Genomic DNA, 26,392 nt, shown 5'->3' with positions numbered 1-26,392 from the left:
GGACTCTTCCCTCAATTACTCCACCCAGAGTAATTCTTCTTTATTCTCTCCTAACAATGGGCTTCAGAAAAGATTTTGGTGCTTAAAGGAATACCAAAAAATTGAAAAGCCCTACGCAATTCTGCCTTCTATAGCTTTCTTAAACACAGATGTACTCAGTCATGTTGGAAATGGTGGAGTATCCAGCCATTTGCTGAGTGCATAAAAAGGTTAGAGACTTCAACAAGCAAGGTTGAATGCAATGTTTAGCATTTTCTTGAGAATTTAAAAATAAGACTTGTTAGAGTCTTCCTCTTAGGGAGTTTGTCTATAAAATGAAAATATATGGTTTTTGTGTAAAAGATTAATTTGGGAACTCTTTCAATATGTTTTTAATGCTTTAAATTGTTCTTAATATCTCACATGAGCAGTTGCATGATTGATATGGCATCTGAATTTTGGCTGACATTTACATGTGACTCTAATGTGTGGTCTATTGAACTTAAATGAGAAAAAGCCCATTTAGGGCGCCTGGGTGGCTCAGTCATTAGGCGTCTGCCTTTGGCTCAGGTCATGATGCCAGGGTCCTGGGATTGAGTCCCTCTTCGGGCTCCCTGCTCCTCGGGGAGCCTGCTTCTCCTTCCCTACTCCCCCTGCTTGTGATCCCTCTCTCGCTGTGTCTCTCTCTGTCAAATAAATAATAAATAAAATCTTTAAAAAAAAAAGAAAAAGCCATTTATTTGTCCCTTTTCCAGGCTGTACTTTCTGTGTAATACCTCCTATTGTAGCTCAAGAACATAATAATGTAGATAAGCTCACAGGTCTGAGTTCACACAAATTTAAAGTCAAAATGTATTTCCGGGAGCCTGGGTGGCTCAGTTGGTTAAGCGACTGCCTTCGGCTCAGGTCATGATCCTGGAGTCCCGGGATCGAGTCCCGCATCGGGCTCCCTGCTCAGCAGGGAGTCTGCTTCTCCCTCTGACCTTCCTCCCTCTCATGCTCTCTGTCTCTCATTCTCTCTCTCTCAAATAAATAAATAAAATCTTTTTAAAAAAATGTATTTCCTATAATCTTTAGCAATTTTAATGCTCAGAACAGGACCAGGCATAATTTAAAAAGATAATTGGGGAGTACAAGTTACTTGGCTATGCTAGTGATAGGTTGCTCCACAATGTTTATAGCATTTCTTTTCAATTTTCCCAAAAATATTTGTGATTTTTTTTTCATACTGTATTTTTTAAAATGGAGAAAGAAGAAAGAAGAATCATGATTTGGAACTCCTTAATAGTGTTATTCTTTGCATTTTACAGAACATCCAGTTAATATATCTAAGGCCAGGCAGAGACAGTGCCAGGATTAATTCATTCTGAATCTAAATCTCTCCACATGTGGGTTGCCTCTTCACCTTGATAAAGCTATCCTAGCTTTCAGCTATTTGTATTAACATTGAAAACAATGAAAAGAGACTTTTAATTAAGTTATTAACTTGTGGGTATTTTGGACTTTTGTTTCAGGGGATCATTGAAGACACATGAAGCTGTAGTCTTTTCTCTTTGCAAGTAAAAACTATAAACATTTTATACATCATTTTGTGCTCTCACACCCTCCCCCGGCCCCAGTGGATATTAGTGCTTTGAAAGACAGCTCTATGATTTGGGACAATGGGTTAAAACCTTGGCTCCAAACCATCAGAATCAGGGCTTCACTGGCATTGAGAAGCTAAAGATTTAGCTATTTTAGAGATGAAGTGATCCTCCCTTTTAGAGATGTTCAGACCTCTGCTGATTAAATTTGCTTCTGAAAATTTGAAACTTCCAAAAGTTTGAAAAGCTATTTCCAAGAACTAGTGATTCCAGATATTCAGATGTGAGGTTCGCAAGGGGCGCATCCTTTGTCCATTATGAACTCCTCTACCAGCTGCTCCTGCCTGACTCCCTGTCCCTGTGGTCACTGCCACTGTAATGCTTCACCCAGCCGCATCTGAAATCCAACCGCTAAGGGAATGTGGTCTGAAGGATGGGCTTGGGTGTCAAGGTCTTTTCAGAAAGGAGAGATAGAGACCTAGGTGGCCAAGTAGGCCATAAGAGCCAAGGTGGAGTAGTAGCAGAGCAGGAGCAGTAACAACAGCTGGCTTTTCTCAGCAGCTTACTATAGGCAGACTCTATGCTGAACATCTTACATGTATTCTCACAAGTGCCCTACATCATACATACTATCTCCTTCATTTAACAGATCAGGAAGCTATGAGTTAAATTATTTATCTTCGATTATACCCCTGGAAATTGCCATGAGCAAGAAGATAGTTTCACAACTCCCACTTACTGGTCCCAAACCTCCCTGACTCAGGACTTCAATTTTATGCTATTGCCTTTCCCTTTTGTGATGCCACCTCCGGCTTGAAAACTTCCCTGCATGTTACCATATCTGCCTTTAGAATAATTTTAAGACAAGTGTGTGTGTGTGTGTGTGCACACGTGTGTGCATGGTTGACTTACCACAGTAGAGTCCTGATATGCTTCTTCCTGAAATTATAAGAATGTGAGATGGTCCCAGTTTTGAAAACCCCATCAAGAGAGCTCCAACTAATGAGAGAATGTTTGCTACCAACATGGCTTTGATTCTGAAATTTTAAAAACCAAGAATTAAAAATTCAGCATCAAAATTTGATAAAATTATTTGCTTTCAGAGTATGCTAAGATATTTACTTAAGAGCAGTTATTTTAATTTTTCTGAAAAAGTTAGTTGGGGAATTTTAAGCCATGATTGCTAGTTTGATTTATCTGTGGACTAAAGCATTAACAGTAAATAATGTTTATAATGAAAAAATCTGGGTTTCATGCATGTGATCTCCACAGTTTACTAGAGATGACTCAGTTTTGGTGATGACTGGTTTGATTTAAGATAACACTTCTGAAAGTTTTTCAAACAGTTAACTAAGTTTTCTACAAGTTGCTTGTTTTAAGTAATTGTCTGGTGATAGCTATATTCAACACTGTAGTTGTAATCTATTACATCCTCTTTCTTTCCCCTCTTTCTTCCTTCTCTTCTCTTTTTCCTTCCTTCCTTCCTTCCTTCCTTCCTTCCTTCCTTCCTTCCTTCCTTCCTTCCTTCCTTCCTTCCTTCCCTCCTCCCCTCCTTCCCTCCTCTCCTCTCCTTTCTTTCTCCCCCACCTTCTTTCTTTCGTTCTTAATGGTGCAGGTTTTAGTTGATGTAGATGATGTAAGGACTTTCAAAGTTAAATTTATTTTACTATGAATTATTTGGAAGTAAATTAAAATTTACTTTAAGTGTTTTATCATAGAGAATTATAATTATTCTTATTTTAACATTGCATGTCATCATATTTCCAGAACCTATGAATTAATGTCAACCAATGTAAAATATGTATAAAGCTGACAATAGCAAAAAAAAAATCATTTTCAAAATTAATCATATGAAAATTAACAACATTTGCAGATATCTGATACTTTTATTCCTATTAAATGGGAAAGTGGGGCACAAAAACCTTCTTTAAAGTTCAGTAGATGATGCTAAGACCAGTAAAAGAACCTGAATGGACAGGTGTGGAAATATTTGTGCCACAAAGAAATGTAAGCATCTTGTTATGTTCTGTGTCAATGTTTCAAACTTGAATAGGTGAGCTTTTTCTAAGCACGTATCTTTAATACCAGACAGATTTTTTTTTTTCTGGAGAGTAAAATTATGTAGTCTTATACTGCAATGATTGCCCAACAAGTATGTGATAGGCTTAATAATATCCCGTTAAGAGTCCACATCCTAATCCTCAGACTCTGGGATATATTACCTTATATAATAAAAGGGATTTTGCAGATATGATTAAATTAACAGTTTTGAGATAAAGAGATTATCTTGGATTATCCTGGTGGGCCCAGTGATGGAATCACAAGTATTCTGGTAAGAGGAGGGCAGAGGAGAAGATAATGTAATGGCAGAAATAGGATTGGAGTAATGTACTTTGAAGATTGAATGGGGGGCCACAAGCCAAGCAATATGGTGACCACCCGGAAGCTGAAAAAGGGCAAGGAAATGGGTTCTTCCTTCAGAAGCTGCAGTAGGAACCAGCCCTGCTGACACCTTGGCTTCAGCCAAATGAAACTGAATTTGAGCTTCTGACCTCCAAAACTATAAGAAAATAACTGTTGTTTTCAGCCACTGTTTATGGTAACTCATTAGAGCAGTAATAGAAAACCAACATAGGAAAATGTCAACTACTCAAAGGGAGGGGAAATAGTGATTTAGAGCTGGTCAGTTTCAGAGCTGCAGAGCAGAAAAAGACAGGGCTATTTCTCTCTGAAGTACCCTTTCTCTACTCAAGTTCAGAGGGCAAACAAATTCAATAATTTACCTTAAGAAATTGTTACTAGCTGGCTAGTACTATATATTCTGTTAGGGAATATATTCTATTAGGGAGAAAAACTCTTAAAAGAGATAGTTTGAAAGTATATTTGATGCCAGATTGCTCTAAAGTCCCTCTTCCTTATCATCAGTGGGTGCTAGAGCACTTTGTACCACTTAAAGGATTTTAACTTCTGCTCGGGCATGAGAAATGGCCAAGAATAAATAATCCAAAAATACATGAAATCACTGAATCAGGGAGAAGGAAATATATTTCTAAGTATATTTCTTTAAATTTTGCTCTAAATACTCCTGTTAGCATAGGCTTTAACACTGTCATGATCATTGTCTTCATCAGCATCAGCATCAAAGTAAGGCTACATTCAGTGCCTGCTTACTATGTGCTAGGCATTGTGATAAATCCTCTGTCTGTGCTCTCATGTAATTCTCACAATAATGCCATGAGTTAGGTATTATTTTTTCCTACATTGTAGATGGATGGGGAAACATCTTAGAGAACCTAAGTAACTTGCTCATTTTCACACAACTATTAAGTGTTAGAGCTGGGGCTTGATCTGTATGAAACCAAAGGTTAATGCTTGATTCTAGTGAGTTCCATTTTTTTATACAAAAGAAAGAATGCATTTAAAGGCAGGCTATGTATACCTTCCTTCATTTACGGTAGTGTGGATTGCACAGACCATGGTCTTCTCCACCATGTCATTGTAATTAAATTTTAAGTGCACAACTTCGGGAAAAATTGACCCTGAGAAGCCAAATCTATGAAGCAGTGGCCACAGACATTTATTGCCTATTACACAATTATAAGGAAAGACTTTTTTTTTAAAGAGGTAATGGAAAAATAAGCTTTTATTTACTTATTTTTAATTGATGGAGCAATGACCTGGTCAATAAGGAAAATCATGTCATTTCTCAATGAATCTTCCTAGAAAAATAGTTTATATAGAGACTGAACTCTTTTGTCTTAATTTTGATGTTAAAATTATTTTTTAAAAAATTTTTAAATATTTTATTTATTTATTTGACAGTGAGAGAGGGAACACAAGCAGGGGGAGTGGGAGAGGGAGAAGTAGGCTTCCCGCGGAGCAGGGAGCCCAATGCAGGGCTCGATCCCAGAACCCTGGGATCATGACCTGAGCCGAAGGCAGACGCTTAACGACTGAGCCACCCAGGCACCCCTGATGTTAAAATTATTAATTTTGTGGGTGCTATTCATGGAGAATCATTTTTCTACTGATACTTGGAAGAAGCCTCACTTTTAGTTTACCAAAGTCATTTGATATTGTTTTGGGGTATGACCATTGTTGATGCTAAATTCTAAGACTTGAGAGGGTATGCATCCTGTATCTATCACGAGGACATGAATTAAATGCTTTAGAGTACATCACTAGACATGTCAAAATCTCATTTCTAAATGAGATGAGAACAAGGGCTTACATTTTTTCTTTCTTTTTTTTTTTTTAAAGTAAGCTCCACGCCCAACTTGGGACTTGAACTCACGATCCGGAGATCAAGAGTCGCAGGCTCCACCAACTGAGCCAGCCAGGCACCCCTTAAATTTTCTCTTTAGGGGGGAAGAGGTATAAAACATTAGTAGCTGCTAAAAGAATTGGTTGATTCATATTTTAAAATTTAACTTTGCTTAATTTTATTTATTGTAGAAATATTAATCTAGAAAATTTTCCAATTATTGCATAAACCAGTTTGGTTCAAATTAAAATGATTTAAAATTTTTTTAACAATTAAAGTCAGTTTATGAACCCTGTAACTTGCAGATTCTGATTTTTAAGTTCAGCTAAATACCAGCAAATTGATAAAAATGTGAGAAACTATTATCTTTTGTGGTAGAGGAAAGTCCCTTTCAAGTAAGAACAAGAATAAAACTTGGGTTATTATGCTACTCATTTTTTTAAAAGATTTTATTTATTTATTTGAGAGAGAGAGAGCATGAGAGCTGGGTGAGGGGCAAAGGGAGAAGCAGACTCCCCGCTGAGCAGGGAGCCTGATAGGGTCATGACCTGAGCCGAGATGCTTAACTAACTGAGCCACCCAGGTGCCCCAATGATACTCATTGTTTAAGAAAACTTCTTATAGTCTTATATAAAATCTCCAGTGCAAGAGAAGGAAATTATCAGAATTTTAATAATGAGAGAGATAAAATTATAATTTAAAGTAAGAATTTAAAAAACTAAATGAATTGTAATCTAGAATTACTAAAATAGTTACCTATATATATATACATCTTTAGAGGTTTTTGCATTTTCTAAATTTTCCATATTTGCGTATTTATTTTTATCATCAGAGAAAAAGAAATTAATAAACAAAAGGTGGCCTCAAAACAGAAAATGAGTCCAAAAAAAACCCATTTGATTTTCTGATTTTATTTCCTCTCTCTGTGTGTGGGGGTGGAATCCCAATTTTTAGTATGTCACATGACTAAGTGAATGAAATTTAAGTGTAAAGGAGTTCCAGGGAGTTTTTTTTTAAATGACATTTTTAATCCAATACACTTGATAAAAACCAGGGTAAAGAAGTGGAGACACTACTTGCTTCATCTCTGGTTGGGGCTTTGAGAGAGCAGTAGCAACAGCTAGAAACCCATGCCAAGTATATTGGGCAATTGGGAGTTAGGGATATTGATTTGACCTTAGGACTTGACTGATCCAAATGCCAAATTCTAATTTGAAAATGAAAAACTGGATGTCTGAGAAATAGAGTGATTTGGTGAAGCAAACAATGGATTCCCTGGTTAAAAATTTTACTCTTAGCTCTGCCATTGAGTTCCTGAGTTAACCATTTATGTAGTGGTTTTTTTTTTTTTTTTTTTAAGATTTTATTTATTTATTTGAGAGAGAGAGAATGAGAGAGAGCAAGCACATGAGAGGGGGGAGGGTCAGAGGGAGAAGCAGACCCCCTGCTGAGCAAGGAGCCCGATATGGGACTCGATCCCGGGACTCCAGGATCATGACCTGAGCCGAAGGCAGTCGCTTAACCAACTGAGCCACCCAGGCGCCCTATGTAGTGGTTTCTTAACATGTTTTATTTTATTTTAGTTTTTTAAAGATTTATTTGAGAAAGAGAGAGAGGGAGAGTGAGCAGGGGGAGGGGCAGAGGGAGAGAGAGAGTATCTCCAGCAGACTCCCCACTGAGCATTGAGCCTGACTTGGGGGTGGGGGCTGGATCTCAGAATCCTGAGATCATGACCTGAGCCAAAATCAAGAGTCAGACACCCAACTGACTGAGCCACCCAGGCACCCCAATATGTTTTAAAACTAAAAAATTTAGAGAATCAAATCAGTTCTGTGGAAATACACACCAAACCCACTTTTGCTATAAATGCCTCTATGGTTAAGTAGATTAGGGCAACAGCTTTCTCCATTATTTGTTCTAAAACCTAATTCATAGGTTCATGAATTGAAAAGAACAACTCTGAAACTATTCCACAAAAGGAAAGATGATTTCTTTCTCAACAAAGTTTTAGAAATCCCAAATACTAAAGTTTCCATGTTTATGCTTATTTATGAAACTTGCCTACCTTCCAAGCCGATCCCCTAGCCACCCGCCAAAGAATGATGCAATCATTCCACCAACTGCAAAGCTAGACACAGACAAGGACCAGAGCATGGTGACGAGGCTAGTAGATGCTGTAGTTTCTTCCTCCACCAAAGGTGTTGGTATTGAATCCCCTAGGTATGGGACTGTGGGCAGTTCCTTTGTACTGTTGATAGTATAGTTGTTGATAGCTTTTCGGTCATTCAGTGGAATACCCAAAACGTATTCATAATGGGATATTATTACCTGAGGAAATAAAATAAAGAAAAATAGCTCCAACATTTCAAATATTCTATACACCTTTTGTTTGTTTTTCCCTTAGAATGTTGTTAGGTGTTTAAAAGGGTCATCCCAATTATATGTATTATATACATACAAACACAGATAGATTTACTTATAGTTGACCATATCCTGTAAAACAGAGGTTGCAAATTCCAGTGCCCACATGAACTAGGCAGGAACAAATAAGTGAAGGAGAACCTTGATAACTAGAGGACTGAAATACTGTCTCTATATTGGGAATATAAGAGCAAATGGGCAAGATTATAGCACTGGAGAGCATTTCCCCCACCTAAAGAAGGAAGCTGCAAATGTGAGACTAGTATTGCATGACCTTTAATTTTTTTAAAAAAAGCCAGAAATCTGGGTTTTTATGTAAAATTCTTCAAGTTTTAAGTGCAGGCATCTATTCAAATTGAAACTATTCTGCAGATAAAAAGATACATTTTCACACCATGTTACCTCTGCACAGCAGGGTTTAAATTGATTTATGTAAATATTCTAATAGAAGCATAAAAATGGCTGTAAGAAAAAAGTTTGGGAAAGATAAGATGAAGCCAAAAATAAAGTTAGTAAACAAAATATAAACCCTCGGTGCTATATCCTTGCTAGAAATATGCTATAAATTTACCAGTAAATTTCCTAGAAGCCAGTGCAAAGAGAGGAAAGCAATCATGTATATTGAATTTCAAAGATAAAAATAACTCAGTGGCCCCTGAGAAGGGATTGATACCTGAAGGAGTTTCTTCCTCTATGTCCTCACAAATTTCAGTATGTAATAGAATGAACAGAACTCAAAATTAAATATCACAGCCATAGTTTATCCTGTGTTTCAGAAGAGGCAAAGATCCTACCAAAGTATAATTGAGTAAAGCCACAGCCTTCGGGCTTCTTCCCTTGTCCTTCCTCTCAGTGCTGATTTGGTTACTATTCAGTGGCATGGGAGGACCTCTGACAAGAACCTGGAACGAACCTGCTCTAGGTTGTCAGTCATGGGCAAGGCCCTATGTGGTAAAATCAGCTGAGTGAAGGAGGGAATTGATACCCTCTTATGATAAAAGGCCGACCAAGACATTTGCCTCATTAGCAGACCATTCTACATGGATAATATGCATAGAAAAAAGGCTAGAAGGAACTATCTGAAATGTTCTCAGCTGTTTGCTCTATGTGGTAGAATTAGTATAGGTGATTTTTTCCAAATACTTTCTATAACAGGTATGTGTAGTTTTTATAATCATAAAAAAGTGTGATTTTAAAATACCCTTAAACAATGCCACGTGTCATTCCACTAACAAACACAAATGAAGCTGAACATCTATTTTTCTATAATGATGTTTAAGCAGCTTGTTAAACACAGAAAGAGGGGCTCTAGAGAGGACACGAAGCCCGATGCCAGTGGGGGATCCCTATTTTCAAGTCTGGCTCTAGGACTTGGATTGAAGGAAGGGAAATCTTAGCCTAATTTTCTCTCTCCTTCCCTGGAGAAGATGGTTTAAATAGGATGTGAAAAGGTCTTCCACAAAGAGACTCTGCTGATCCTAAATTACGGTGATGCTGAACCAAATTTCAAGAAGGCTGCTAAATCGGCACATGTTGTCATAACCCACAGAAAAAAGTGGTGACCCCCAGCATTGTTATCTAAATCTCTCAACTACAGCAAGACCACCACACTCATGATAATATGTGGCACCCAACCAAAGCACATCTTCTGGCCCAAGGAGCGACACTTTCAGGTGATAGACTGTGGTCAGTACATTTTCCTTGGAGTCCAACATTGTAAGGGAAGAAGGTGAAATATGATATATTTGGAGAAGGAAAGATGGTGGAGGAGTAGGGGACCCTATTTCAACTGGTCCCCGGAATTGAGCTGGATATCTACCAGACCACTCTGAGCACCCAAGAAACCAGCCTGAGATGTAAGAAGATCTGGATCTCTACAAACAGAATATCGCAGGCGGTTGGTTTTGAGGTACGAAGTGGGGAGCTGTGATTCCATGAGCAGATATCGGAGGATAAACGGCAGCGGGAGGGTGCCTGGACATGGGGATCCTACACCACCGGTGAGTGATAGCCTCGCACGCTGGGGATGGGTCACAGACTCACTGACCGGTAGCGGCGGGGAAAGGACTTTAGGGCAGCCCCTGGGGTGGAACCTAGAGCAATGGGGTCGGGTGGGCAAACTGGGAGTGGCTGGCGGTTTTAGAAGCACAAAGGGCAAAGACGTGCCCTGACCTGGAGGCAGGACTGGGAGTGCTGCGGAGGGGCGCACAACCCAGGACGCTGCAGTTTATAGCAGCACGGACAGAAATGGAGATGGTGTGGCCTGGAGAGCTCACTGAAGAACAGACTGCAGTCTCTCTGCTCTGAGGCAGAGGGTTGGAAACGGTCTCTTCTGCTCTGACTCGTGGAAGAGACACGGAAAGCCACCAGTGAAAGCCGCCAGAGAACAAAAGCCCCAAAGACTGATTCCTGCTGAGCCCATCCCCCGCCACAGGGGCGCAGGGCAACTCTGCCCAAACAGGGTTGCCTGAGTAACAGAGCGGCAGGCCCCTCCCCGAGAAGATAGGCTGGGAAAACAAGAGGCCAGCAACACTAAAGTCCCAAGAAAACAGGTGCATCTTGTTTGGGTTCTGGTCAATAATTTGGACTCTATACATTGCCTCAAACAGCCATCAACAGAATGACTAGGAGGAGGAATCCCCAAAATAGAAAAGACTCAGAGGTTATGACTTATGCTGCAGATTTACAAATGGATGCAGATATAACCAAGATGTCAGAGATGGAATTCAGGCTAGCAATTGTGAAGACAATGGCTAGAATGGAGAAATCAATTAATGGCAACATAGAGTCTCTAAGGGCAGAAATAAAAGGTGAATTGGCAGAACTTAAAAATGCTATCAGTGAGATCCAATCCAATCTAGATAATCTAACAGATAGGGTAACTGAGATAGAAGAGAGAATAAGCGATCTGGAAGACAGTATAATAGATAAAAAGGGAAAAGAGGAGGCCAGGGAAAAATAACTCAGAATCCATGAAAATAGAATCAGAGAAGTAAGTGACACCATGAAGCATTCCAATGTCAGAATAATTGGAATCCTGGAGGGAGTGGAGAGAGAGGACTAGAAGATGTATTTGAGCAAATCGTAGCTGAGAACTTCCCTAATCTGGGGAATAAAACAAACATTTATGTCCTAGAGGCAGAAAGGACCCCTCCCAAGATTAAGGAAAACAGGCCAACACCCTGACATGTAATAGTAAAACTCGCAAATCTTAGATACAAGGAAACCATCTTAAGGGCAGTTAGGGGGAAGAGATTCCTTACGTACAGAGGGAGGAACATCAGAATAACGTCAGACCTATCCACAGAGACCTGGCAAGCCAGAAAGGCCTGGCAAGACATATTCAGGGTACTAAATGAGAAGAACACGCAGCCAAGAATACTTTATCCAGCAAGCCTATCATTTAGAATTTATGGAGAGATGCAGAGCTTCCACGACTGGCAGAAACTGAAAGAATATGTGACCACTAAGCTGGCCCTGCAAGAAATATTAAGGGGGGTTCTATAAAAGGAGAAAGATCCCAAGAGTGATCTACAACAGAAATTTACAGGGACAATCTATAAAAACAACGTCTTCACAGACAACATGATGACAATTAATTCATGTCTTTCAATAATCACTCTTAACATGAATGGCCTAAATGCTCCCATAAAACGGCACAGGGTTGCAGATTGGATAAAAAGACAGGACCCATCCATATGCTGCCTACAAGAGACTCATTTTGAACCTAAATATACATCCAGAATGAAAGTGAAGGGATGGAGATCCATCTTCCATGCCAGCGGACCTCAAAAGAAAGCTGGGGTAGCAATTCTTATATCAGACAAATTAGATTTTAAACTAAAGTCTGTAATTAGAGACACAGAAGGACACTATATCATTCTTAAAGGGTCTATCCAACAAGAAGATCTAACAATTGTAAATATCTGTGCCCCCAACATGGGAGCAGCCATCTTCATAAGCCACTGTTAACCAAAATAAAGAGTCATATTGATAACAATACGTTAATTGTAGGAGACCTCAATACTCCACTCTCAGCAATGGACAGATCATCTAAGCAGAAAATCAACAAGGAAACAAGAGCTTTGAATGATACATTGGACCAGATGGACCTCATAGATATTTACAGAACATTACAGAACATTCCACCCTAAAACAACAGAATACTCATTCTTCTCAAGCGTGCATGGAACTATCTCCAGAATAGACCACATACTGGGTCACAAATCAGGTCTCAGCTGATACCAAAAGATTGAGATTATTCCCTGCATATTCTCAGACCACAGTGCTTTAAAACTGGAACTCAATCACAAGAAAAAATTTGGCAGAAATTCAAACACTTAGAAGCTAAAAACCACTCTGCTCAAGAATGTTTGGGTCAACCAGGAAATCAAAGAAGAACTTAAACAATTCATGGACATCAATGAGAATGAAAACACATCGGTCCAAAACCTATGGGATACTGCAAAGGCGGTCCTAAGGGGGAAATACATAGCCATCCAAGCCTCACTCAAAAAAATAGAAAAATCCTGAATTCACCAACTAACTCTACACCTTAAAGAACTAGAGAAAAAGACCAAATGATGCCTAAGCTACTCATTAGAAGAGAAATAATTGAAATTAGAGCAGAAATCAATGAATTAGAAACCAGAAACACAGTAGATCAGATCAACGAAACTAGAAGTTGGTTCTTTGAAAGAATTAATAAGATCGATAAACCACTGGCCAGACTTATCCAAAAGAAAAGAGAAAGGACCCAAATTAATAAAATTATGAATGAAAGGGGTGAGATCACGACTAACACCAAGGACATAGAAACAATTATTAGAAATTATTATCAACAACTATATGCCAATAAACTGAGCAATCTGGATGAAATGAGGCCTTCCTGGAAACCTATAAGCTGCCAAGACTGAAACAGGAAGAAATTGACAACCTGAATAGGCCAATAACCAGTAACGAGATTGAAACAGTGATCAAAAACCTCCCAAAAAACAAGAGTCCAGGGCCTGATGGATTCCCTGGGGAGTTCTACCAAACATTCAAAGAAGAAATAATACCTATTCTACTGAAGCTGTTTAAAAAAATAGAAACAGAAGGAAAACTTCCAAATTCATTCTATGAGGCCAGCATTACCTTAATCCCCAAACCAGGCAAAGACCCCATCAAAAAGGAGAATTTCAGACCGATATCCCTGATGAATATGGATTCCAAAATCCTCAACAAAATCCTAGCTAATAGGATCCAACAATACATTGAAAGGATCATCCACCAGACCAAGTGGGATTTATCCCCGGGATGCAAGGGTGGTTCAACATTCGCAAATGAATCAATGTGATAGAACACATTAATAAGAGGAGGTAGAAGAACCATATGGTCCTCTCAATTGATGCAGAAAAAGCATTTGACAAAATACAACATCCTTTCCTGATTAAAACTCTTCGGAGTATAGGGATAGAGGGAACATTCCTCAAGTTCATAAAATCTGTCTATGAAAAACCCACAGCGAATATCATCCTCAATGGGGAAAAGCTGAGAGCCTTTCCCTTAAGATCAGGACCACGTCAAGGATGCCCACTCTCGCCACTATTGTTCAACATAGTACTAGAAGTCCTAGCAACAGCAATCAGACAACAAAAAGAAATAAAAGGTATTCAAATTGGCAAAGAAGAAGTCAAACTCTCTCTTTTCGCAGACGACATGATACTTTATGTGGAAAACCCAAAAGACTCCACCCCCAAATTACTAGAACTCATCCAGCAATTCAGTAATGTGGCAGGATACAAAATCAATGCACAGAAATCAGTTGCTTTCTTATACACTAACAACGCAATTGTAGAAAGAGAAATTAGAGAAACGATTCCATTTACAATAGCACCAAAAACCATAAGATACCTCGAATAAACCTAACCAAAGAGGTAAAGGATCTATACTCTAGGAACTACAAAACACTCATGAAAGAAATTGAATAAGACACAAAAAGATGGGAAAATATTCCATGCTCATGGATCTGAAGAATAAACATTGTTAAAATGTCTATGCTACCCAGAGCAATCTATATCTTCAATGCCATACAGATCAAAATTCCAATGACATTTTTCAAAGTGCTGGAACACAATCCTAAAATTTGTATGGAATCAGAAAAGACCCAGAATCTCCAAGGAAATGTTGAAAAAGAAAAACAAAGCTGGGGGCATCACGTTGCCCGATTTCAAGCTATATTACAAAGCTGTGATCACCAAGACAGCATGGTACTGGCACAAAAACAGACATATAGACCAATGGAACAGAATAGAGAACCCAGATATGGACCCTCAACTCTATGGTCAAATAATCTTTGACAAAGCAGGAAAAAACATGCAATGGAAAAAAGACAGTCTCTTCAATAAATGGTGCTGGGAAAGTTGGACAGCCACATGCAGAAGAATGAAACGCGACCATTCTCTAACACCATTCACAAAGATGAACTAAAAGTGGATGAAAGACCTCAATGTGAGACAGGAATCCATGAAAATCCTAGAGCAGAACATAGGCAGTAACCTCTTTGACATCGGCCACAGCAACTTCTTTCAAGATACATCTCCAAAAGCTAGTGAAACAAAAGCAAAAATGAACTTTTGGGACTTCATCAGGATAAAAAGCTTCTGCACAGCAAAGGAAACAGTCAACAAAACAGAGGCAACCCACAGAATGGTAGAAGATATTTGCAAATGACACTACAGATAAAGGGCTGGTATCCAAGATCTATAAAGAACTTCTCAAACTTAACACCCAAAAACAAATAATCAAGTCAAAAAGTGGGCAGAAGATATGAAAAGACACTTCTCTGAAGAAGACATACAAATGGCTAACAGACACATGAAAAAATGTTCATCATCATTAGCCATCAGGGAAATCCAATCAAAACCACACTGAGATACCACCTTACGCCAGTTAGAATGGCAAAAATGGACAGGGAAGGAAACAACAATGTTGGAGAGGTTGTGGAGAAAGGGAAACCCTCTTACACTGTTGGTGGGAATGCAAGTTGGTACAGCCACTTTGGAAAACAGTGTGGAGGTTCCTCAAAAATTTAAAAATAGAGCTACCCTATGACCCAGCAATTGCACTCCTGGGTATTTACCCCAAAGACACAGATATAGTGAAAAGAAGGGCCATATGCACCTCAATGTTCCTAGCAGCAATGTCCGCAATAGCCAAACTGTGGAAAGAGCGAGATGCCCTTCAACAGATGAATGGATAAAGAAGATGTGGTCCAGGGCGCCTGGGTGGCTCAGTTGGTTAAGCGACTGCCTTCGGCTCAGGTCATGATCCTGGAGTCCCGGGATCGAGTCCCACATCGGGCTCCCTGCTCAGCAGGGGGTTTGCTTCTCCCTCTGACCCTCCCCACTCTCATGTGCTCTCTCTCATTCTCTCTCTCTCAAATAAATAAATAAAATCTTTAAAAAAAAAAAGAAGATGTGGTCCATATATACAATGGAATATTACTGAGCCATCAGAAAGGATGAATATCCAACTTATACATCAACATGGATGGGACTGGAGGAGATTATGCTTAGTGAAATAAGTCAAGCAGAAAAAGTCAATTATCATATGGTTTCACTTATTTGTGGAACATAAGGAATAGCATGGAGGACATTAGGAGGAGGAATGGAAAAATGAGGGGGGTGGAATTGGAGGGAGAGATGAACCTTGAGAGACTATGGACTCTGAGAAACAAGCAGGCTTTTAGAGGGAAGGGGGGAGGTGGGATTGGTTAGCCCGGTGATGGGTATAAAGGAGGGCATGTACTGCATGGAGCACTGGGTGTTATACGAAAACAATGGATCGTGGATCACTACATCAAAAACTAATGATGTATTGTATAGTGACTAACATAACATAATTAAAAAAAAATATGATGTATTCATAGAAGGCACCCAACAAATCCTTGGACCTTCATTTTATACCGCTCCCCCCCCAGCTTCTCTCCTTTCTTCCTCTCTTTCCTAACTAACCACTTTATTGAACACCTTTATGCTAATCATTCTGCTTGGCACTGGTGACAGGAAGAGGAAGACAATCCTGCCCTAAATGACCTTTCAGCCTTAATTAGAGCAAAGGGAATGAAGTCTTGGTTCCCCCACTTACAGACTGTGGGAGCTGAGAAAAATGACATCCCACTCCTGTTTATTCATTGTATACCAGAGTAGGGCTGCACAAAATAAATGAGACAAATGATAGAAATTATTCAATATTTTTAAAAACACCCATCCAAATAGTTATCATGGAGAAATCCAAATTTTGTTGGACTTCCAGACTATTACTTAGCAGTTATATATTATTTTACTTTGGATTAGCTAGGAGGGACAGAATTAGGGGGAAGGATAGGACCTTCTTAGTGTTAGGGCTCCTAAAGTGTTTCATCTGGCCTGTGATTGGGCATAATAAGGTTTTTGGAGGTTAGACTAAGGAGAACATATGTTAAAGCACCTGATGCACAGTGAGTTGGTGCCCAGTAAAAGCTTATGCATAAAGTGAAATAAATCCTTCTATTGCTTCCTCTTACTCCCCAGCATTTTTCGTTCATTTTTTTACTCACATATGGCTGGGAGCTCTGAATAAATGTTGCAATAAGCTCTTAAGTTTTTTAAAACAACATCTGTAGGCACGTGGTATTCTGGCTGGAGTTTTCTGTGAGCTCAGCGAACAGCAGAGTCAGAGATCAAGAATTGTTTATTGCCCTTTCTTTGTGAGGGTTACTGAGAAGCCAAGGCCAAGTTATCAGCTTTGAAACCACACATGTGGTGCCTGACAGAATGCTGGGATTACCCTATGTTCCCCACGTGGACACACTTTATCTCTGGGTATGAGGAACACAGATCTTTCAGTCACTGACAGAAATTGCCAAAAAGAGATTTGAATTGTACATGTGTCACTTGCCTCTTGAGGTGCATTGATCACACCAATGTCATATCCAAACTGGAAGGAACCCAGTGCAGCAGTGAAGACAGTGAAAACCAAGGTCCCGGTGATCTGTGGGGAATGAAACACAGGGCTGCGAAACACAAGGCAATTTCAGTTACCTACCATCGTGTCAGTGTGCAGCTTGGACTTCTGACAGTCTCAACAGGCTGGTTCTTGCTCCTTGGTCCTCATTCACAGTGTGCCCTATGCTCCCAACAGGCCTCATTCATATGAGAATGCAAGAGCCATTCATCAAAGGCCCTACACTGCTAAAGCTGAGAAAAGTTTGGGACAATTTCTTCCAAGAGAGGAACCAAATATCCTTTTCCATACATATATTTAAGATTCAAAATGAGGTTTGAAGACTAGAATTGCTGCTGACCAAAGGAAACCACTGTGATAAAAACAGTCAATTTATATCATTTGGAGAGGTAAAAAAGACACCAGTAACAAAAAGATAGGGAGGTCTCCTGGGCATTGTTATGGTACAAAAACACCTCAAAACTCATACAAGAAGCATCAGCCAGGCTTTATCATGACCACATCAATATCCAGGTAAGGATAATTTCTAAGATTTGCAACTAGTTGAATCTAGAGTTATGGATTGAAGGATGTTATTTTCTTTCCAACTCCATGTAGCTACAAAACTCAGTGTAGAAAGGGACAGAACATTCATTCCCTTCAACTCATAGTTACATGTCTAACCATCTTAGAGAAATCATATCATACATATAGAATCTCATATCAGGATATTTTATGCAGCATTGTGGCATTGTGTGTGTGTGTGTGTGTGTGTGTGTGTGATAGCAAAAATTGTAGAAAGAACCAAAATGTCATTCAATGGAAAATGGCCAGATAGATTCAAATACATCATGACACATACAACTATGCTGTGCTGCAGCTAGAGTAATGTGATCATTTTGTACTGATTTACTGTTAAGTGATAAAGGAAGCTGTGTAATCTCATTAATTTTTTAAAAGGCTTAAACTTGAGCATTCTTTGATTTGTGTATGTTGTATGTAAGTCACAGAATATTTTCTTGAAGAACAGATAACAAAAGGATGACCACTGAGGAAGAATGTGAGACTAGAGAAGGGGGATAAACGAGTATTTTTTCTTTTATTTATATTATCAGACATTTTATAAGGGAATGATTTCCTGTATAATTACATAATTTAAATGTTTAAATAAATAACATGGGATATTGTAGAAGCTTCACTGAACAAATGAATGAGTCATATCAACATGAATTCTAGTTCCCACTCTCATGTTTAGGGAGCATATGACCCAAATCACTTTTCCTGTAGGATCTTCAGTTTTTCTCTAAGTAGGGGGATGATTGTAAATCCCTACTCCAGCATGAAAAGTAGCTTATTAACCCAAGTCCTCTCATTCCCTAATAAAGCCGGAGATTAGAAATTTCAGTGTCATCATCAACAAAGTATTATCACAGAACCAGCCTGAGAGCCTTGAAGTTACGGAATCTAGGGGTTCTAAAACCAGACCCTCATTGGAGAGCTTGTTATAGGTGTAGCTTCCTGGGATTTACCCCAGACCTACTATTGGATTGGAATCTCTGTGGTGAGAATTGGGAATCTGTAGGTTTGTTCTCTTTCCACTAATTCAGAATTAATTTCAGGTGGCACCTCTGTAGGCTTTTCTTCCCAGCAACTTCCTTCCTGAAAGGACTTAAAATTTTCTCCAAAGATATGATAATATTATATTATCCTAAAAGAAGCATATATATCCTGTATCTATATATATCCTGAAAGAAGCATATATATATAATATAATATACATTATATATATTGAGATATAAATCATATATGCATATACATAATAAAATTATTACAAATAAATTCAAAGTATGTTAACTGTAAAATGTACCTGTGTGCACAGGTTTGTGTGTGTGTGCACATACACACACAAATATGCTACATGGTATGGGATTACCAGAGATTTTGAATTATCCTTTAATATGTAACTAGATATCTAATACCTAGTGCCTCAGGCAACCAAAGCTAAAATGGGTTCCATTTACTTGCTGGTTTCTCCTCAAATCCTTTTTATCCTTCAGCTGTTTCCAGGGACAGAAAATTTTATCCTTTCATTTTATTTGTAGTAAGTAACCATCATCAGCCGTGAGGGGACCAGAGGGCACCTTGACAAGGCTTCCACCCACTTCCCTGATAGTCTCCGTCACTACAATCTAGACAATTTGATATTAGGTGCAATGCAAACACAACTTCAAGGCCTAATCCTGAATATTTCTGCCTACTGCATGCCTATCTTTTGCTCTATGTGATTGTCTCTTTTAACTGTATCGGTTTTCTCTTGCAGCTAAAACAGATAACACAAGTTTGTTATCTTACAGTTCTTGTACATCAGAAGTCTGGTACGACTAAAATTAAGATGTTGGCAGGCTGTGTTCCTTTCTGAAGGCTGTTGGGGAAAATTTGGGTTGATGGTAGAATTCTGTACCTCATGGCTGTAGAACCAGGATCTGTGTTTTTGTGCTGGCTGTAAAGTGAGGGCCATTCCCAGCTTTAGAGGCCACCACATTCCTTGGTTAGTGGTGTCCTTTCTCTATCTTCACAGCCAGAAATGGGCTGGTCAGGTCCTCACGTTGCATCTCTCTGATCCTAACTATAGCCGGAAAAGTTCTCCCCCTTGAAGAAGTTATGAGATTAGATTTGGCCTATCTGGATAATCCAGGTTAATCTTCCTATCTCAAGGTCCATAATCTTAATGACATTTGTAAAGTCCTTTTTGCCTTTTAGGGTAACATATTTACACATCCTGGAGACCAAGTAATGGACACTTCTCATGACAGCACTATAACCCTATTTTATAGATAACTAGACTAGGTTACAGTCTCACAGTCAGTAACTTGTGCAATAATGACTTAGATCCAGACCCTATGCTTTTAACTAATTGGTTATTTTGAATTTCTCATTGGTCAGAAACAGACATTCAAAAGTCAAGCACATCTAAAAATCTAGGATCATAATCTTTCTAAATAAAAAAAAAAATCTAAGAGCACACATATTCGTAGAATTTGCCAAGTGTGATGCTGAAGCCAACTCACCAACACCCACCAGTTTCAAGTGCATTTTCCCACTACCCGCCACACAAATCCCCTCCTTCCTCATCTATCCACAGAAAATTTTTGTGACATTTCTGTACAAAAATACTAAAGGGAAAAAACTACTCAACTGCTCCTCTGTAGCTCAGCTGAAGAAGAACCTCATGGCCTTCCCACCACCAAGCCCAGGGCCAGTTGCATCCCTGCATCTCCTTTTCTTCCTGTAGCAGAATGTCCAAGCACTTGGTGTCTTAGTGACTGCCCTTCCCACTCCATCCCTGGGCTTCCGCTCTCTACTGGCTCTCTTCTCCTGCCCCCACCAGACAATCATATAGCTCCTTTCTTCTTATTTTAACAACCCAACTAGTCACTATGCCAATGGTGAGCAGGGGTGCTATGGAAATGGAAGTTAGGGGTGAAGGTGGTGGCCGTAGCAGATTTGGTTCCCCATAATCTCCATCGGCTCTCCTCTGCCACTCCAAATACACACTCTAAGTCACAACAGTGTTAGCTGCTCCACATTACTTTGATAAAAATGAAATTTAATTTTCAAAGAGTTAAGTTCTCTGGAGCTCCTGTCTCATTACTTTCTAATCAAATTGTTCTAAGTCATTACTATAGCAATTCTGGGGCTGCCCCTAAGACCAATTTCTCATGTTATAGGAGTAACAGAAAAAAGGAACTGTAAAGGAAATAGAATTTTTAGACATTTAGAAATCTTAGAGTGTCCTTAAAGTCCTTGTCCTCTGGTCTTCTTGGCTTCTTTTTTCAGAGTTGGCTTTGGTCTTGCCATCTTGCGGGGGCAGGGCTGCAGTTTCCCCACTTTAACTTCCTAAGATAAGAATTTTACCTAGTCGGTCAGGTAAGGAACAATGTTATCAATTTTAAGAAGGTCACTTGAATTTCCAACGAAAGTGATAATCCCAAATACAGAAGTCTCTGAAACTTTTATTCCTTCCTTCCTTCCTTCCTTCTTTTTCTCTGTCTTTCTTTCTTTTTTGTTTTACTTTTAGGTTTAATTTCCCTCTCTGAACCTTACCTTAAACTGGCTCTTTGCTTTCCATCTTTTCTTTTTCTGTAGTGAAATGAAAGAGATAACATTTATATTCAATCTTCTATATATTTTGGTACTAGGCTTGGACAGAAAAGTTTTGTTTATGAGAAGGGAAATTTCTGAAGACTGTTAAGTCTGAATTAGCCCATCAATCCTATCCATTAATCTAGTGTCCAAGAGGTTGACTGAGGGTAGGTACATAGGAGCTAATGAAACAGTGAGAACTTAGGATCTTACTTTGTCCAGGCTCTGTTCTTTCAACAACTCTGTAGGTAGTAATTATTATTATCATGTCACATATGGAAAAACCAGTACACAAAGGGTAAGGAACTTGTCCAAAGCCATATACCTACAAAGTGGCTGAAGATCTTCAAGCTTTGTCTCTCACCTCTTCATAGGCAACAAGATATTAACCCTGACTCTTAGAAAGACTACCCCCACTTAGAGCTTAACAATTTTAAGTTAGAGAAACCAGGTTCCACATCCAATGAAAGATATGCCACAGGATAAATGTGGGAGTACACAGAATGGGCAAGTGGCTGAACCCTAACATAAAACAAAATGTGGTATTTATTTTGTGGCTTAGAAATTAGATGGGGTTTGTTAGAAAAAACAAATAGACTTGGAATTCAGAAAACCTAGAAGACTACCAGCTAGGCCCTTAATATCCCTGAATCTGCTTCTTTGCCAAAAAATGGATATCATAAAGATTAAATAAGATACTAATGTGGGGCGCCTGGGTGGCTCAGTTGGTTAAGCGACTGCCTTCGGCTCAGGTCATGATCCTGGAGTCCCAGGATCGAGTCCCACACCGGGCTCCCTGCTCAGCAGGGGGTCTGCTTCTCCCTCTGCGCCCTCTTCCCTCTTGTGCTCTCTGTCTCTCATTCTCTCTCTCTCAAATAAATAAATAAAATCTTTAAAAAAAAAAGATACTAATGTGGTCTTCCTATAAATAATGAAAGAACTATAAAACAATTACATCTTTAATCACATTAGCACATCATTTATCTCTCTTGTCAACCAACCACCTGTCAGCTTTTCATATGTCACCAATAATCTTCACAACAATACTACAAAGTAAAAGAAATTATCCCCATTTTACAGGTGAGGAAACCAGGGCTTATAGAAGATTAAGTGATATGCTCAATACCATGCAGCTAGTAAGTAACAGATATTCTAGCATTTGAACCCAGTGCTGGTGTTCTTAAACTCCCATTTCTAAGCAAAAAAGCAGATTTTCAGCAGCTACAGACTGACTGGCAGGGAGGAGAAGCTGATGTCTTTCCTCTAAACTGCATGGCTCCAAATGCCAACCTAAAGGTGATCTTGCACCCAACTTTGGAAAACTCCAGGGGCCTCTCAAGCCATAGAACTTTCATGTTGAAAGGGACCTTAGAGAACAGAGGATTCTAATCTAAGTTGTTCATTTTCCACTTGAAGAAACTGAATTCAGGTCCTTTGTCTGAGTTAGACAGTACATTATTGGGTATATTCAGTGTGAGAACTCAGGTCTCCTAACCCTCAGTTCCATGCTTATCCCACTTCTTTCAAAGTCTGGGCAGATTTACAAAGCTGAAACATCGTGCTTTACATCAGTTCTCATTATTTCTGGGTTCCATTATTAAGCGATTCCTTGGTTCTCAAGAAAAGTCCTACAACAATTTCTAAAGGGAATTTAGTGATAGTTCAAAATGGAGCTTGAGCGTTTACTATGTGTCAGACACTGTGGTAAGCATATTACCTTCCCTTTTGCAGTCTCTTACAAACTTTAGTTATTTGAACACTACCTTTATTATTTTTGCCAAATCTACATACTATCTGTATAGTTATTAACTTAATATTTGTCTTTATATCACCTTTAAAATGCTAACTACTTTAGCTTTATCCTGGGCTATAATAGGAAATCATGAAGTCCTAGTTATTTTTAAAATACATCATGCAAATGCATGATTATTAACATTAAAATATTTGTCATCTGTCTCTCAAATACTAGCTCATTTAAATACTCCCAGACTATAAAGAACTATTAGAATCCCTGTATATCTTATATCCTCTTATTATATCCCAATATGTTCTTATTTTGTCACAATATAGAAAACCCAAGCTCAGGTAAATAACTTAACTTTGGTCTCACAGCAGGTAAGTAGCATCATCACACTCCAAATCCAAGCCTGGCTAACCGCCAAGTCTGTGCTCCTAGCCTTGTCACTTACTCACATGAAGAAATGCTCAGCAGAGTAAGTTACAACAGGCCAGGACTTTAGATATCCTACTCTAAGAGGGCTACAGATTTACCTACTTGTGTGATTGTGTGAAGGGGGGGTGTGTTTGGTTGGGGAAAACTTGTAAGAGAACGACAGCACTATGACCTTTTTAAGTTTTTATTTTGGCAAGTATCATATCTATAGAGAAGTTGAAAAAGTAAGGCAGTGAACATCCCATAACCTGTGTTCAGGAATGGTTAACATTTACATTTGTTTAACTTTCACTGTGTATGTGTGTGCGTGCACAGGTATGTATGTAGTGTGGTTGGAATCATTTGAAAATCAGTTGCAGATATTAGCGTCACTTCATTCCTAAATACTTTAGCATGTACTCACTAAGAATGAAGACGTTCTCCTACATAATTACAATACCATCATCATATCCAAGAATGTAATAGATATACTAATATTATCTAATATAACAGCCCATTTTCGAAATTTCCCCAACTGTCCCCATATTGTCCCTTACAGCTGTTTTCTTCTTTCCAGGATCTAAGATCACTTGCTGCACTTGGTTGTCAGTTCTTAGTCTCCTTTTATCTAGAACAGTCCTTCTGCTTCTTGTTTTTCATTCATTGTCATTTTTGAAAATTTCTGACCAATTTTCATGATTAGTTAGATTCAGGTTAATCTACCCTTTTTTTGCACATTCCTTCAGTAATATGGTTATGCAGAATCACTTGAGAAAGTTACACAGACTGCTCAGAAAACAGAGCAAATATCCTTAAAATTCTGAATAGATATATAAAATACTGAATATGATACATATTTTTGCAGCTAAATGAACTATCAGTTGGCCAAGAGAAGTAGCTTCAATCTGTGGTAGCTACACCCAACATCCCCCAAATCCTCCCTAGGGTCACCGACTTGAACAAATCCCCCTATCCATTTCCTCAAGCTGATTTAAAACGAACATAATGCTACTTTACCTTATCTTCTGTCATTTTATCGGTTGAGAGTCCTCCTCGTAATTCCAAGTCCTGTGGTGAGTGTGGCACATGCAGCTGCCCAGCCTTTCTCCAGCTTTCTACTAGTTATACATTAGAGGAGGAGGAGCAAGGCAATGAAGCAGCGTGGCCATTACCTTTAAAATCTGATTTCAGCAGAGGCTGAATATGGAGGAGAATCTAATCAATAAATGCTTTGCCTTAATGACTTGTGGCTTCAAACTTGTGCACCAGCAAAAGAAAATGGGAGCAGGTCCCTCAGGCATAAGTCACAAACCAGAGGTGGTCACACTTTAACACGTTAAGTACACCAGTAACCAGGAACAGGTGAAAAAAGAATTCTTTGGGGTCTTCTGTAGAAGATGAGATGCTGGGTTGACGTTTCATGTTGTGGGGATGACAAAGACGAGGGACATGGGAGGCATGCTGCACTCTGCTCTACAGAGAACCAGAACTGTGTTGTTTGTGCTTTAGAGGTGGGCTGTTTGGCCAGAGGCCATTGTAGGCTTGAGTGGTTTATCTGAATGAGCTTCCGAGAGCTATGAACTTGGGTTCGAATCTCAACGTTTTACTGGTGGTAGGTATCACCTTAAGCAGTTGGCTCCCAGTGACTTTTCTGTGCCTTAGTTTTTCATTGAATAAAATGAAAACAGAACACACTTTGTTTTGCTATATGGATTAAATGTGATAGGAAAGTGGTTAGCTTAGTGCATAATAAGTGCTCAGCAAAATGTAGGTTGTTATTGTTTTTGCAATTATTATTATTGGTTTGGTGTATGTCTAGAGGTGCTTGTTGGAGTGTAGAGTCTCAAATAAATCTGCTCATTTGGCTTGAGTCTGTACCCTTCTTTTTTTTTTAAGATTTTATTTATTTTTTTTAAGAGAGAGCAAGCAAGAGAGAGCCCGAGCTGGGGGGAGGGGCAGAGAGAGAGGGATAAGCAGATTCTCCACTGAGCCAGGAGCCGGATGTGTGGATGTGGGGCTAGATCCCAGGACTCTGGGATCATGACCTGAGCCAAAGGCAGAGGCTTAACTGACTGAGCCACCCAGGCACCCCGAGTCTGTACCCTTCTGTGTCTCCTCTATAATGTTCAGTCCCTGTGGGAGCCCAGACAGTATCAAAATTTGCTGAGCTTGAACTGTATGTGGCAACTATTGTCACTTGGTTCCACTGAGGCTCAGCCAGAACCAGTTCCCAGCAGAGGAGATCTCTAACTGACAGTCCCCTAAACCAGGATGTTATGAAGAAGCAGTGACAAAATGAAGAGGTAAGGGAGACTCTGATTTAATGTGTCTTTTATTTCACCACCACCCTTTTATTTCTATTACCTCTATGGGGCAACCCAACTGAATAAGTAATTCAGCTCAAACCACAAACTTGAGCCCAGCACAGTCCCAGGCTCTGAAATGCATGAGATCAACAAGACACTTAGGAGTTCACAATGTATAAGAACAGACAAACGGAATCACAAACACTCATACAGTTTTGTTTTTTTTTGTAGAAAAATACTAACGAATACTATTAGTGATAGTTAAACTTTATTGAGTTGTTTCTTGTTGCCAGGCGCTGCTCTCAGCATTTTACATGGATTAACCCGGTCATCATAACGTAAGGGACTCTCCGTTGTAGAGCTAAGCTTTGGGGAGCAAAGTTAGCCCAGTTAGCTCACACTGACGTTAGTGCATAACCAGTGCCTGGCTTTCTGCACCAGTTTGGGCTGGTGATGCGCACGCCCACTTGTCAGAGCGTCCACAATCAGGAGAGAATTTAGCAATCATTTTCCAGGGACAGAAAATCCTAGCCCTGGGAGGACTGCTATCCACTGACACTGCAAAAAAGTCTTTGGG

General features: G+C 39.3%; 1 protein-coding gene across 1 annotated transcript in view; it reads right to left on the bottom strand.

Moving 5' to 3' along the window:
* Positions 1–24,541, bottom strand: part of SLC2A2 (solute carrier family 2 member 2) — a 41,822-nt gene extending 17,281 nt beyond the window's left edge. Inside the window, exons 1-4 of the mRNA XM_045863683.2 lie at positions 24,527–24,541; positions 17,170–17,262; positions 7,892–8,154; positions 2,475–2,599 (exon numbers count right to left, since the gene is read on the bottom strand). Of these exons, the coding sequence (XP_045719639.1) occupies positions 2,475–2,599; positions 7,892–8,154; positions 17,170–17,262; positions 24,527–24,541 (496 nt within the window). The remainder of the gene's footprint in view (positions 1–2,474; positions 2,600–7,891; positions 8,155–17,169; positions 17,263–24,526) is intronic.
* Positions 24,542–26,392: the final 1,851 nt, after the last annotated feature.

The sequence above is a fragment of the Mirounga angustirostris genome, unplaced genomic scaffold, assembly GCF_029215605.1.
Source record: "Mirounga angustirostris isolate CCGP_5_RB_7025 unplaced genomic scaffold, mMirAng1.0.hap1 SCAF_1, whole genome shotgun sequence".
In the NCBI taxonomy this organism is placed as follows: Eukaryota; Metazoa; Chordata; class Mammalia; order Carnivora; family Phocidae; genus Mirounga; species Mirounga angustirostris.
This window is presented reverse-complemented; position numbering and strand designations above follow the sequence as displayed.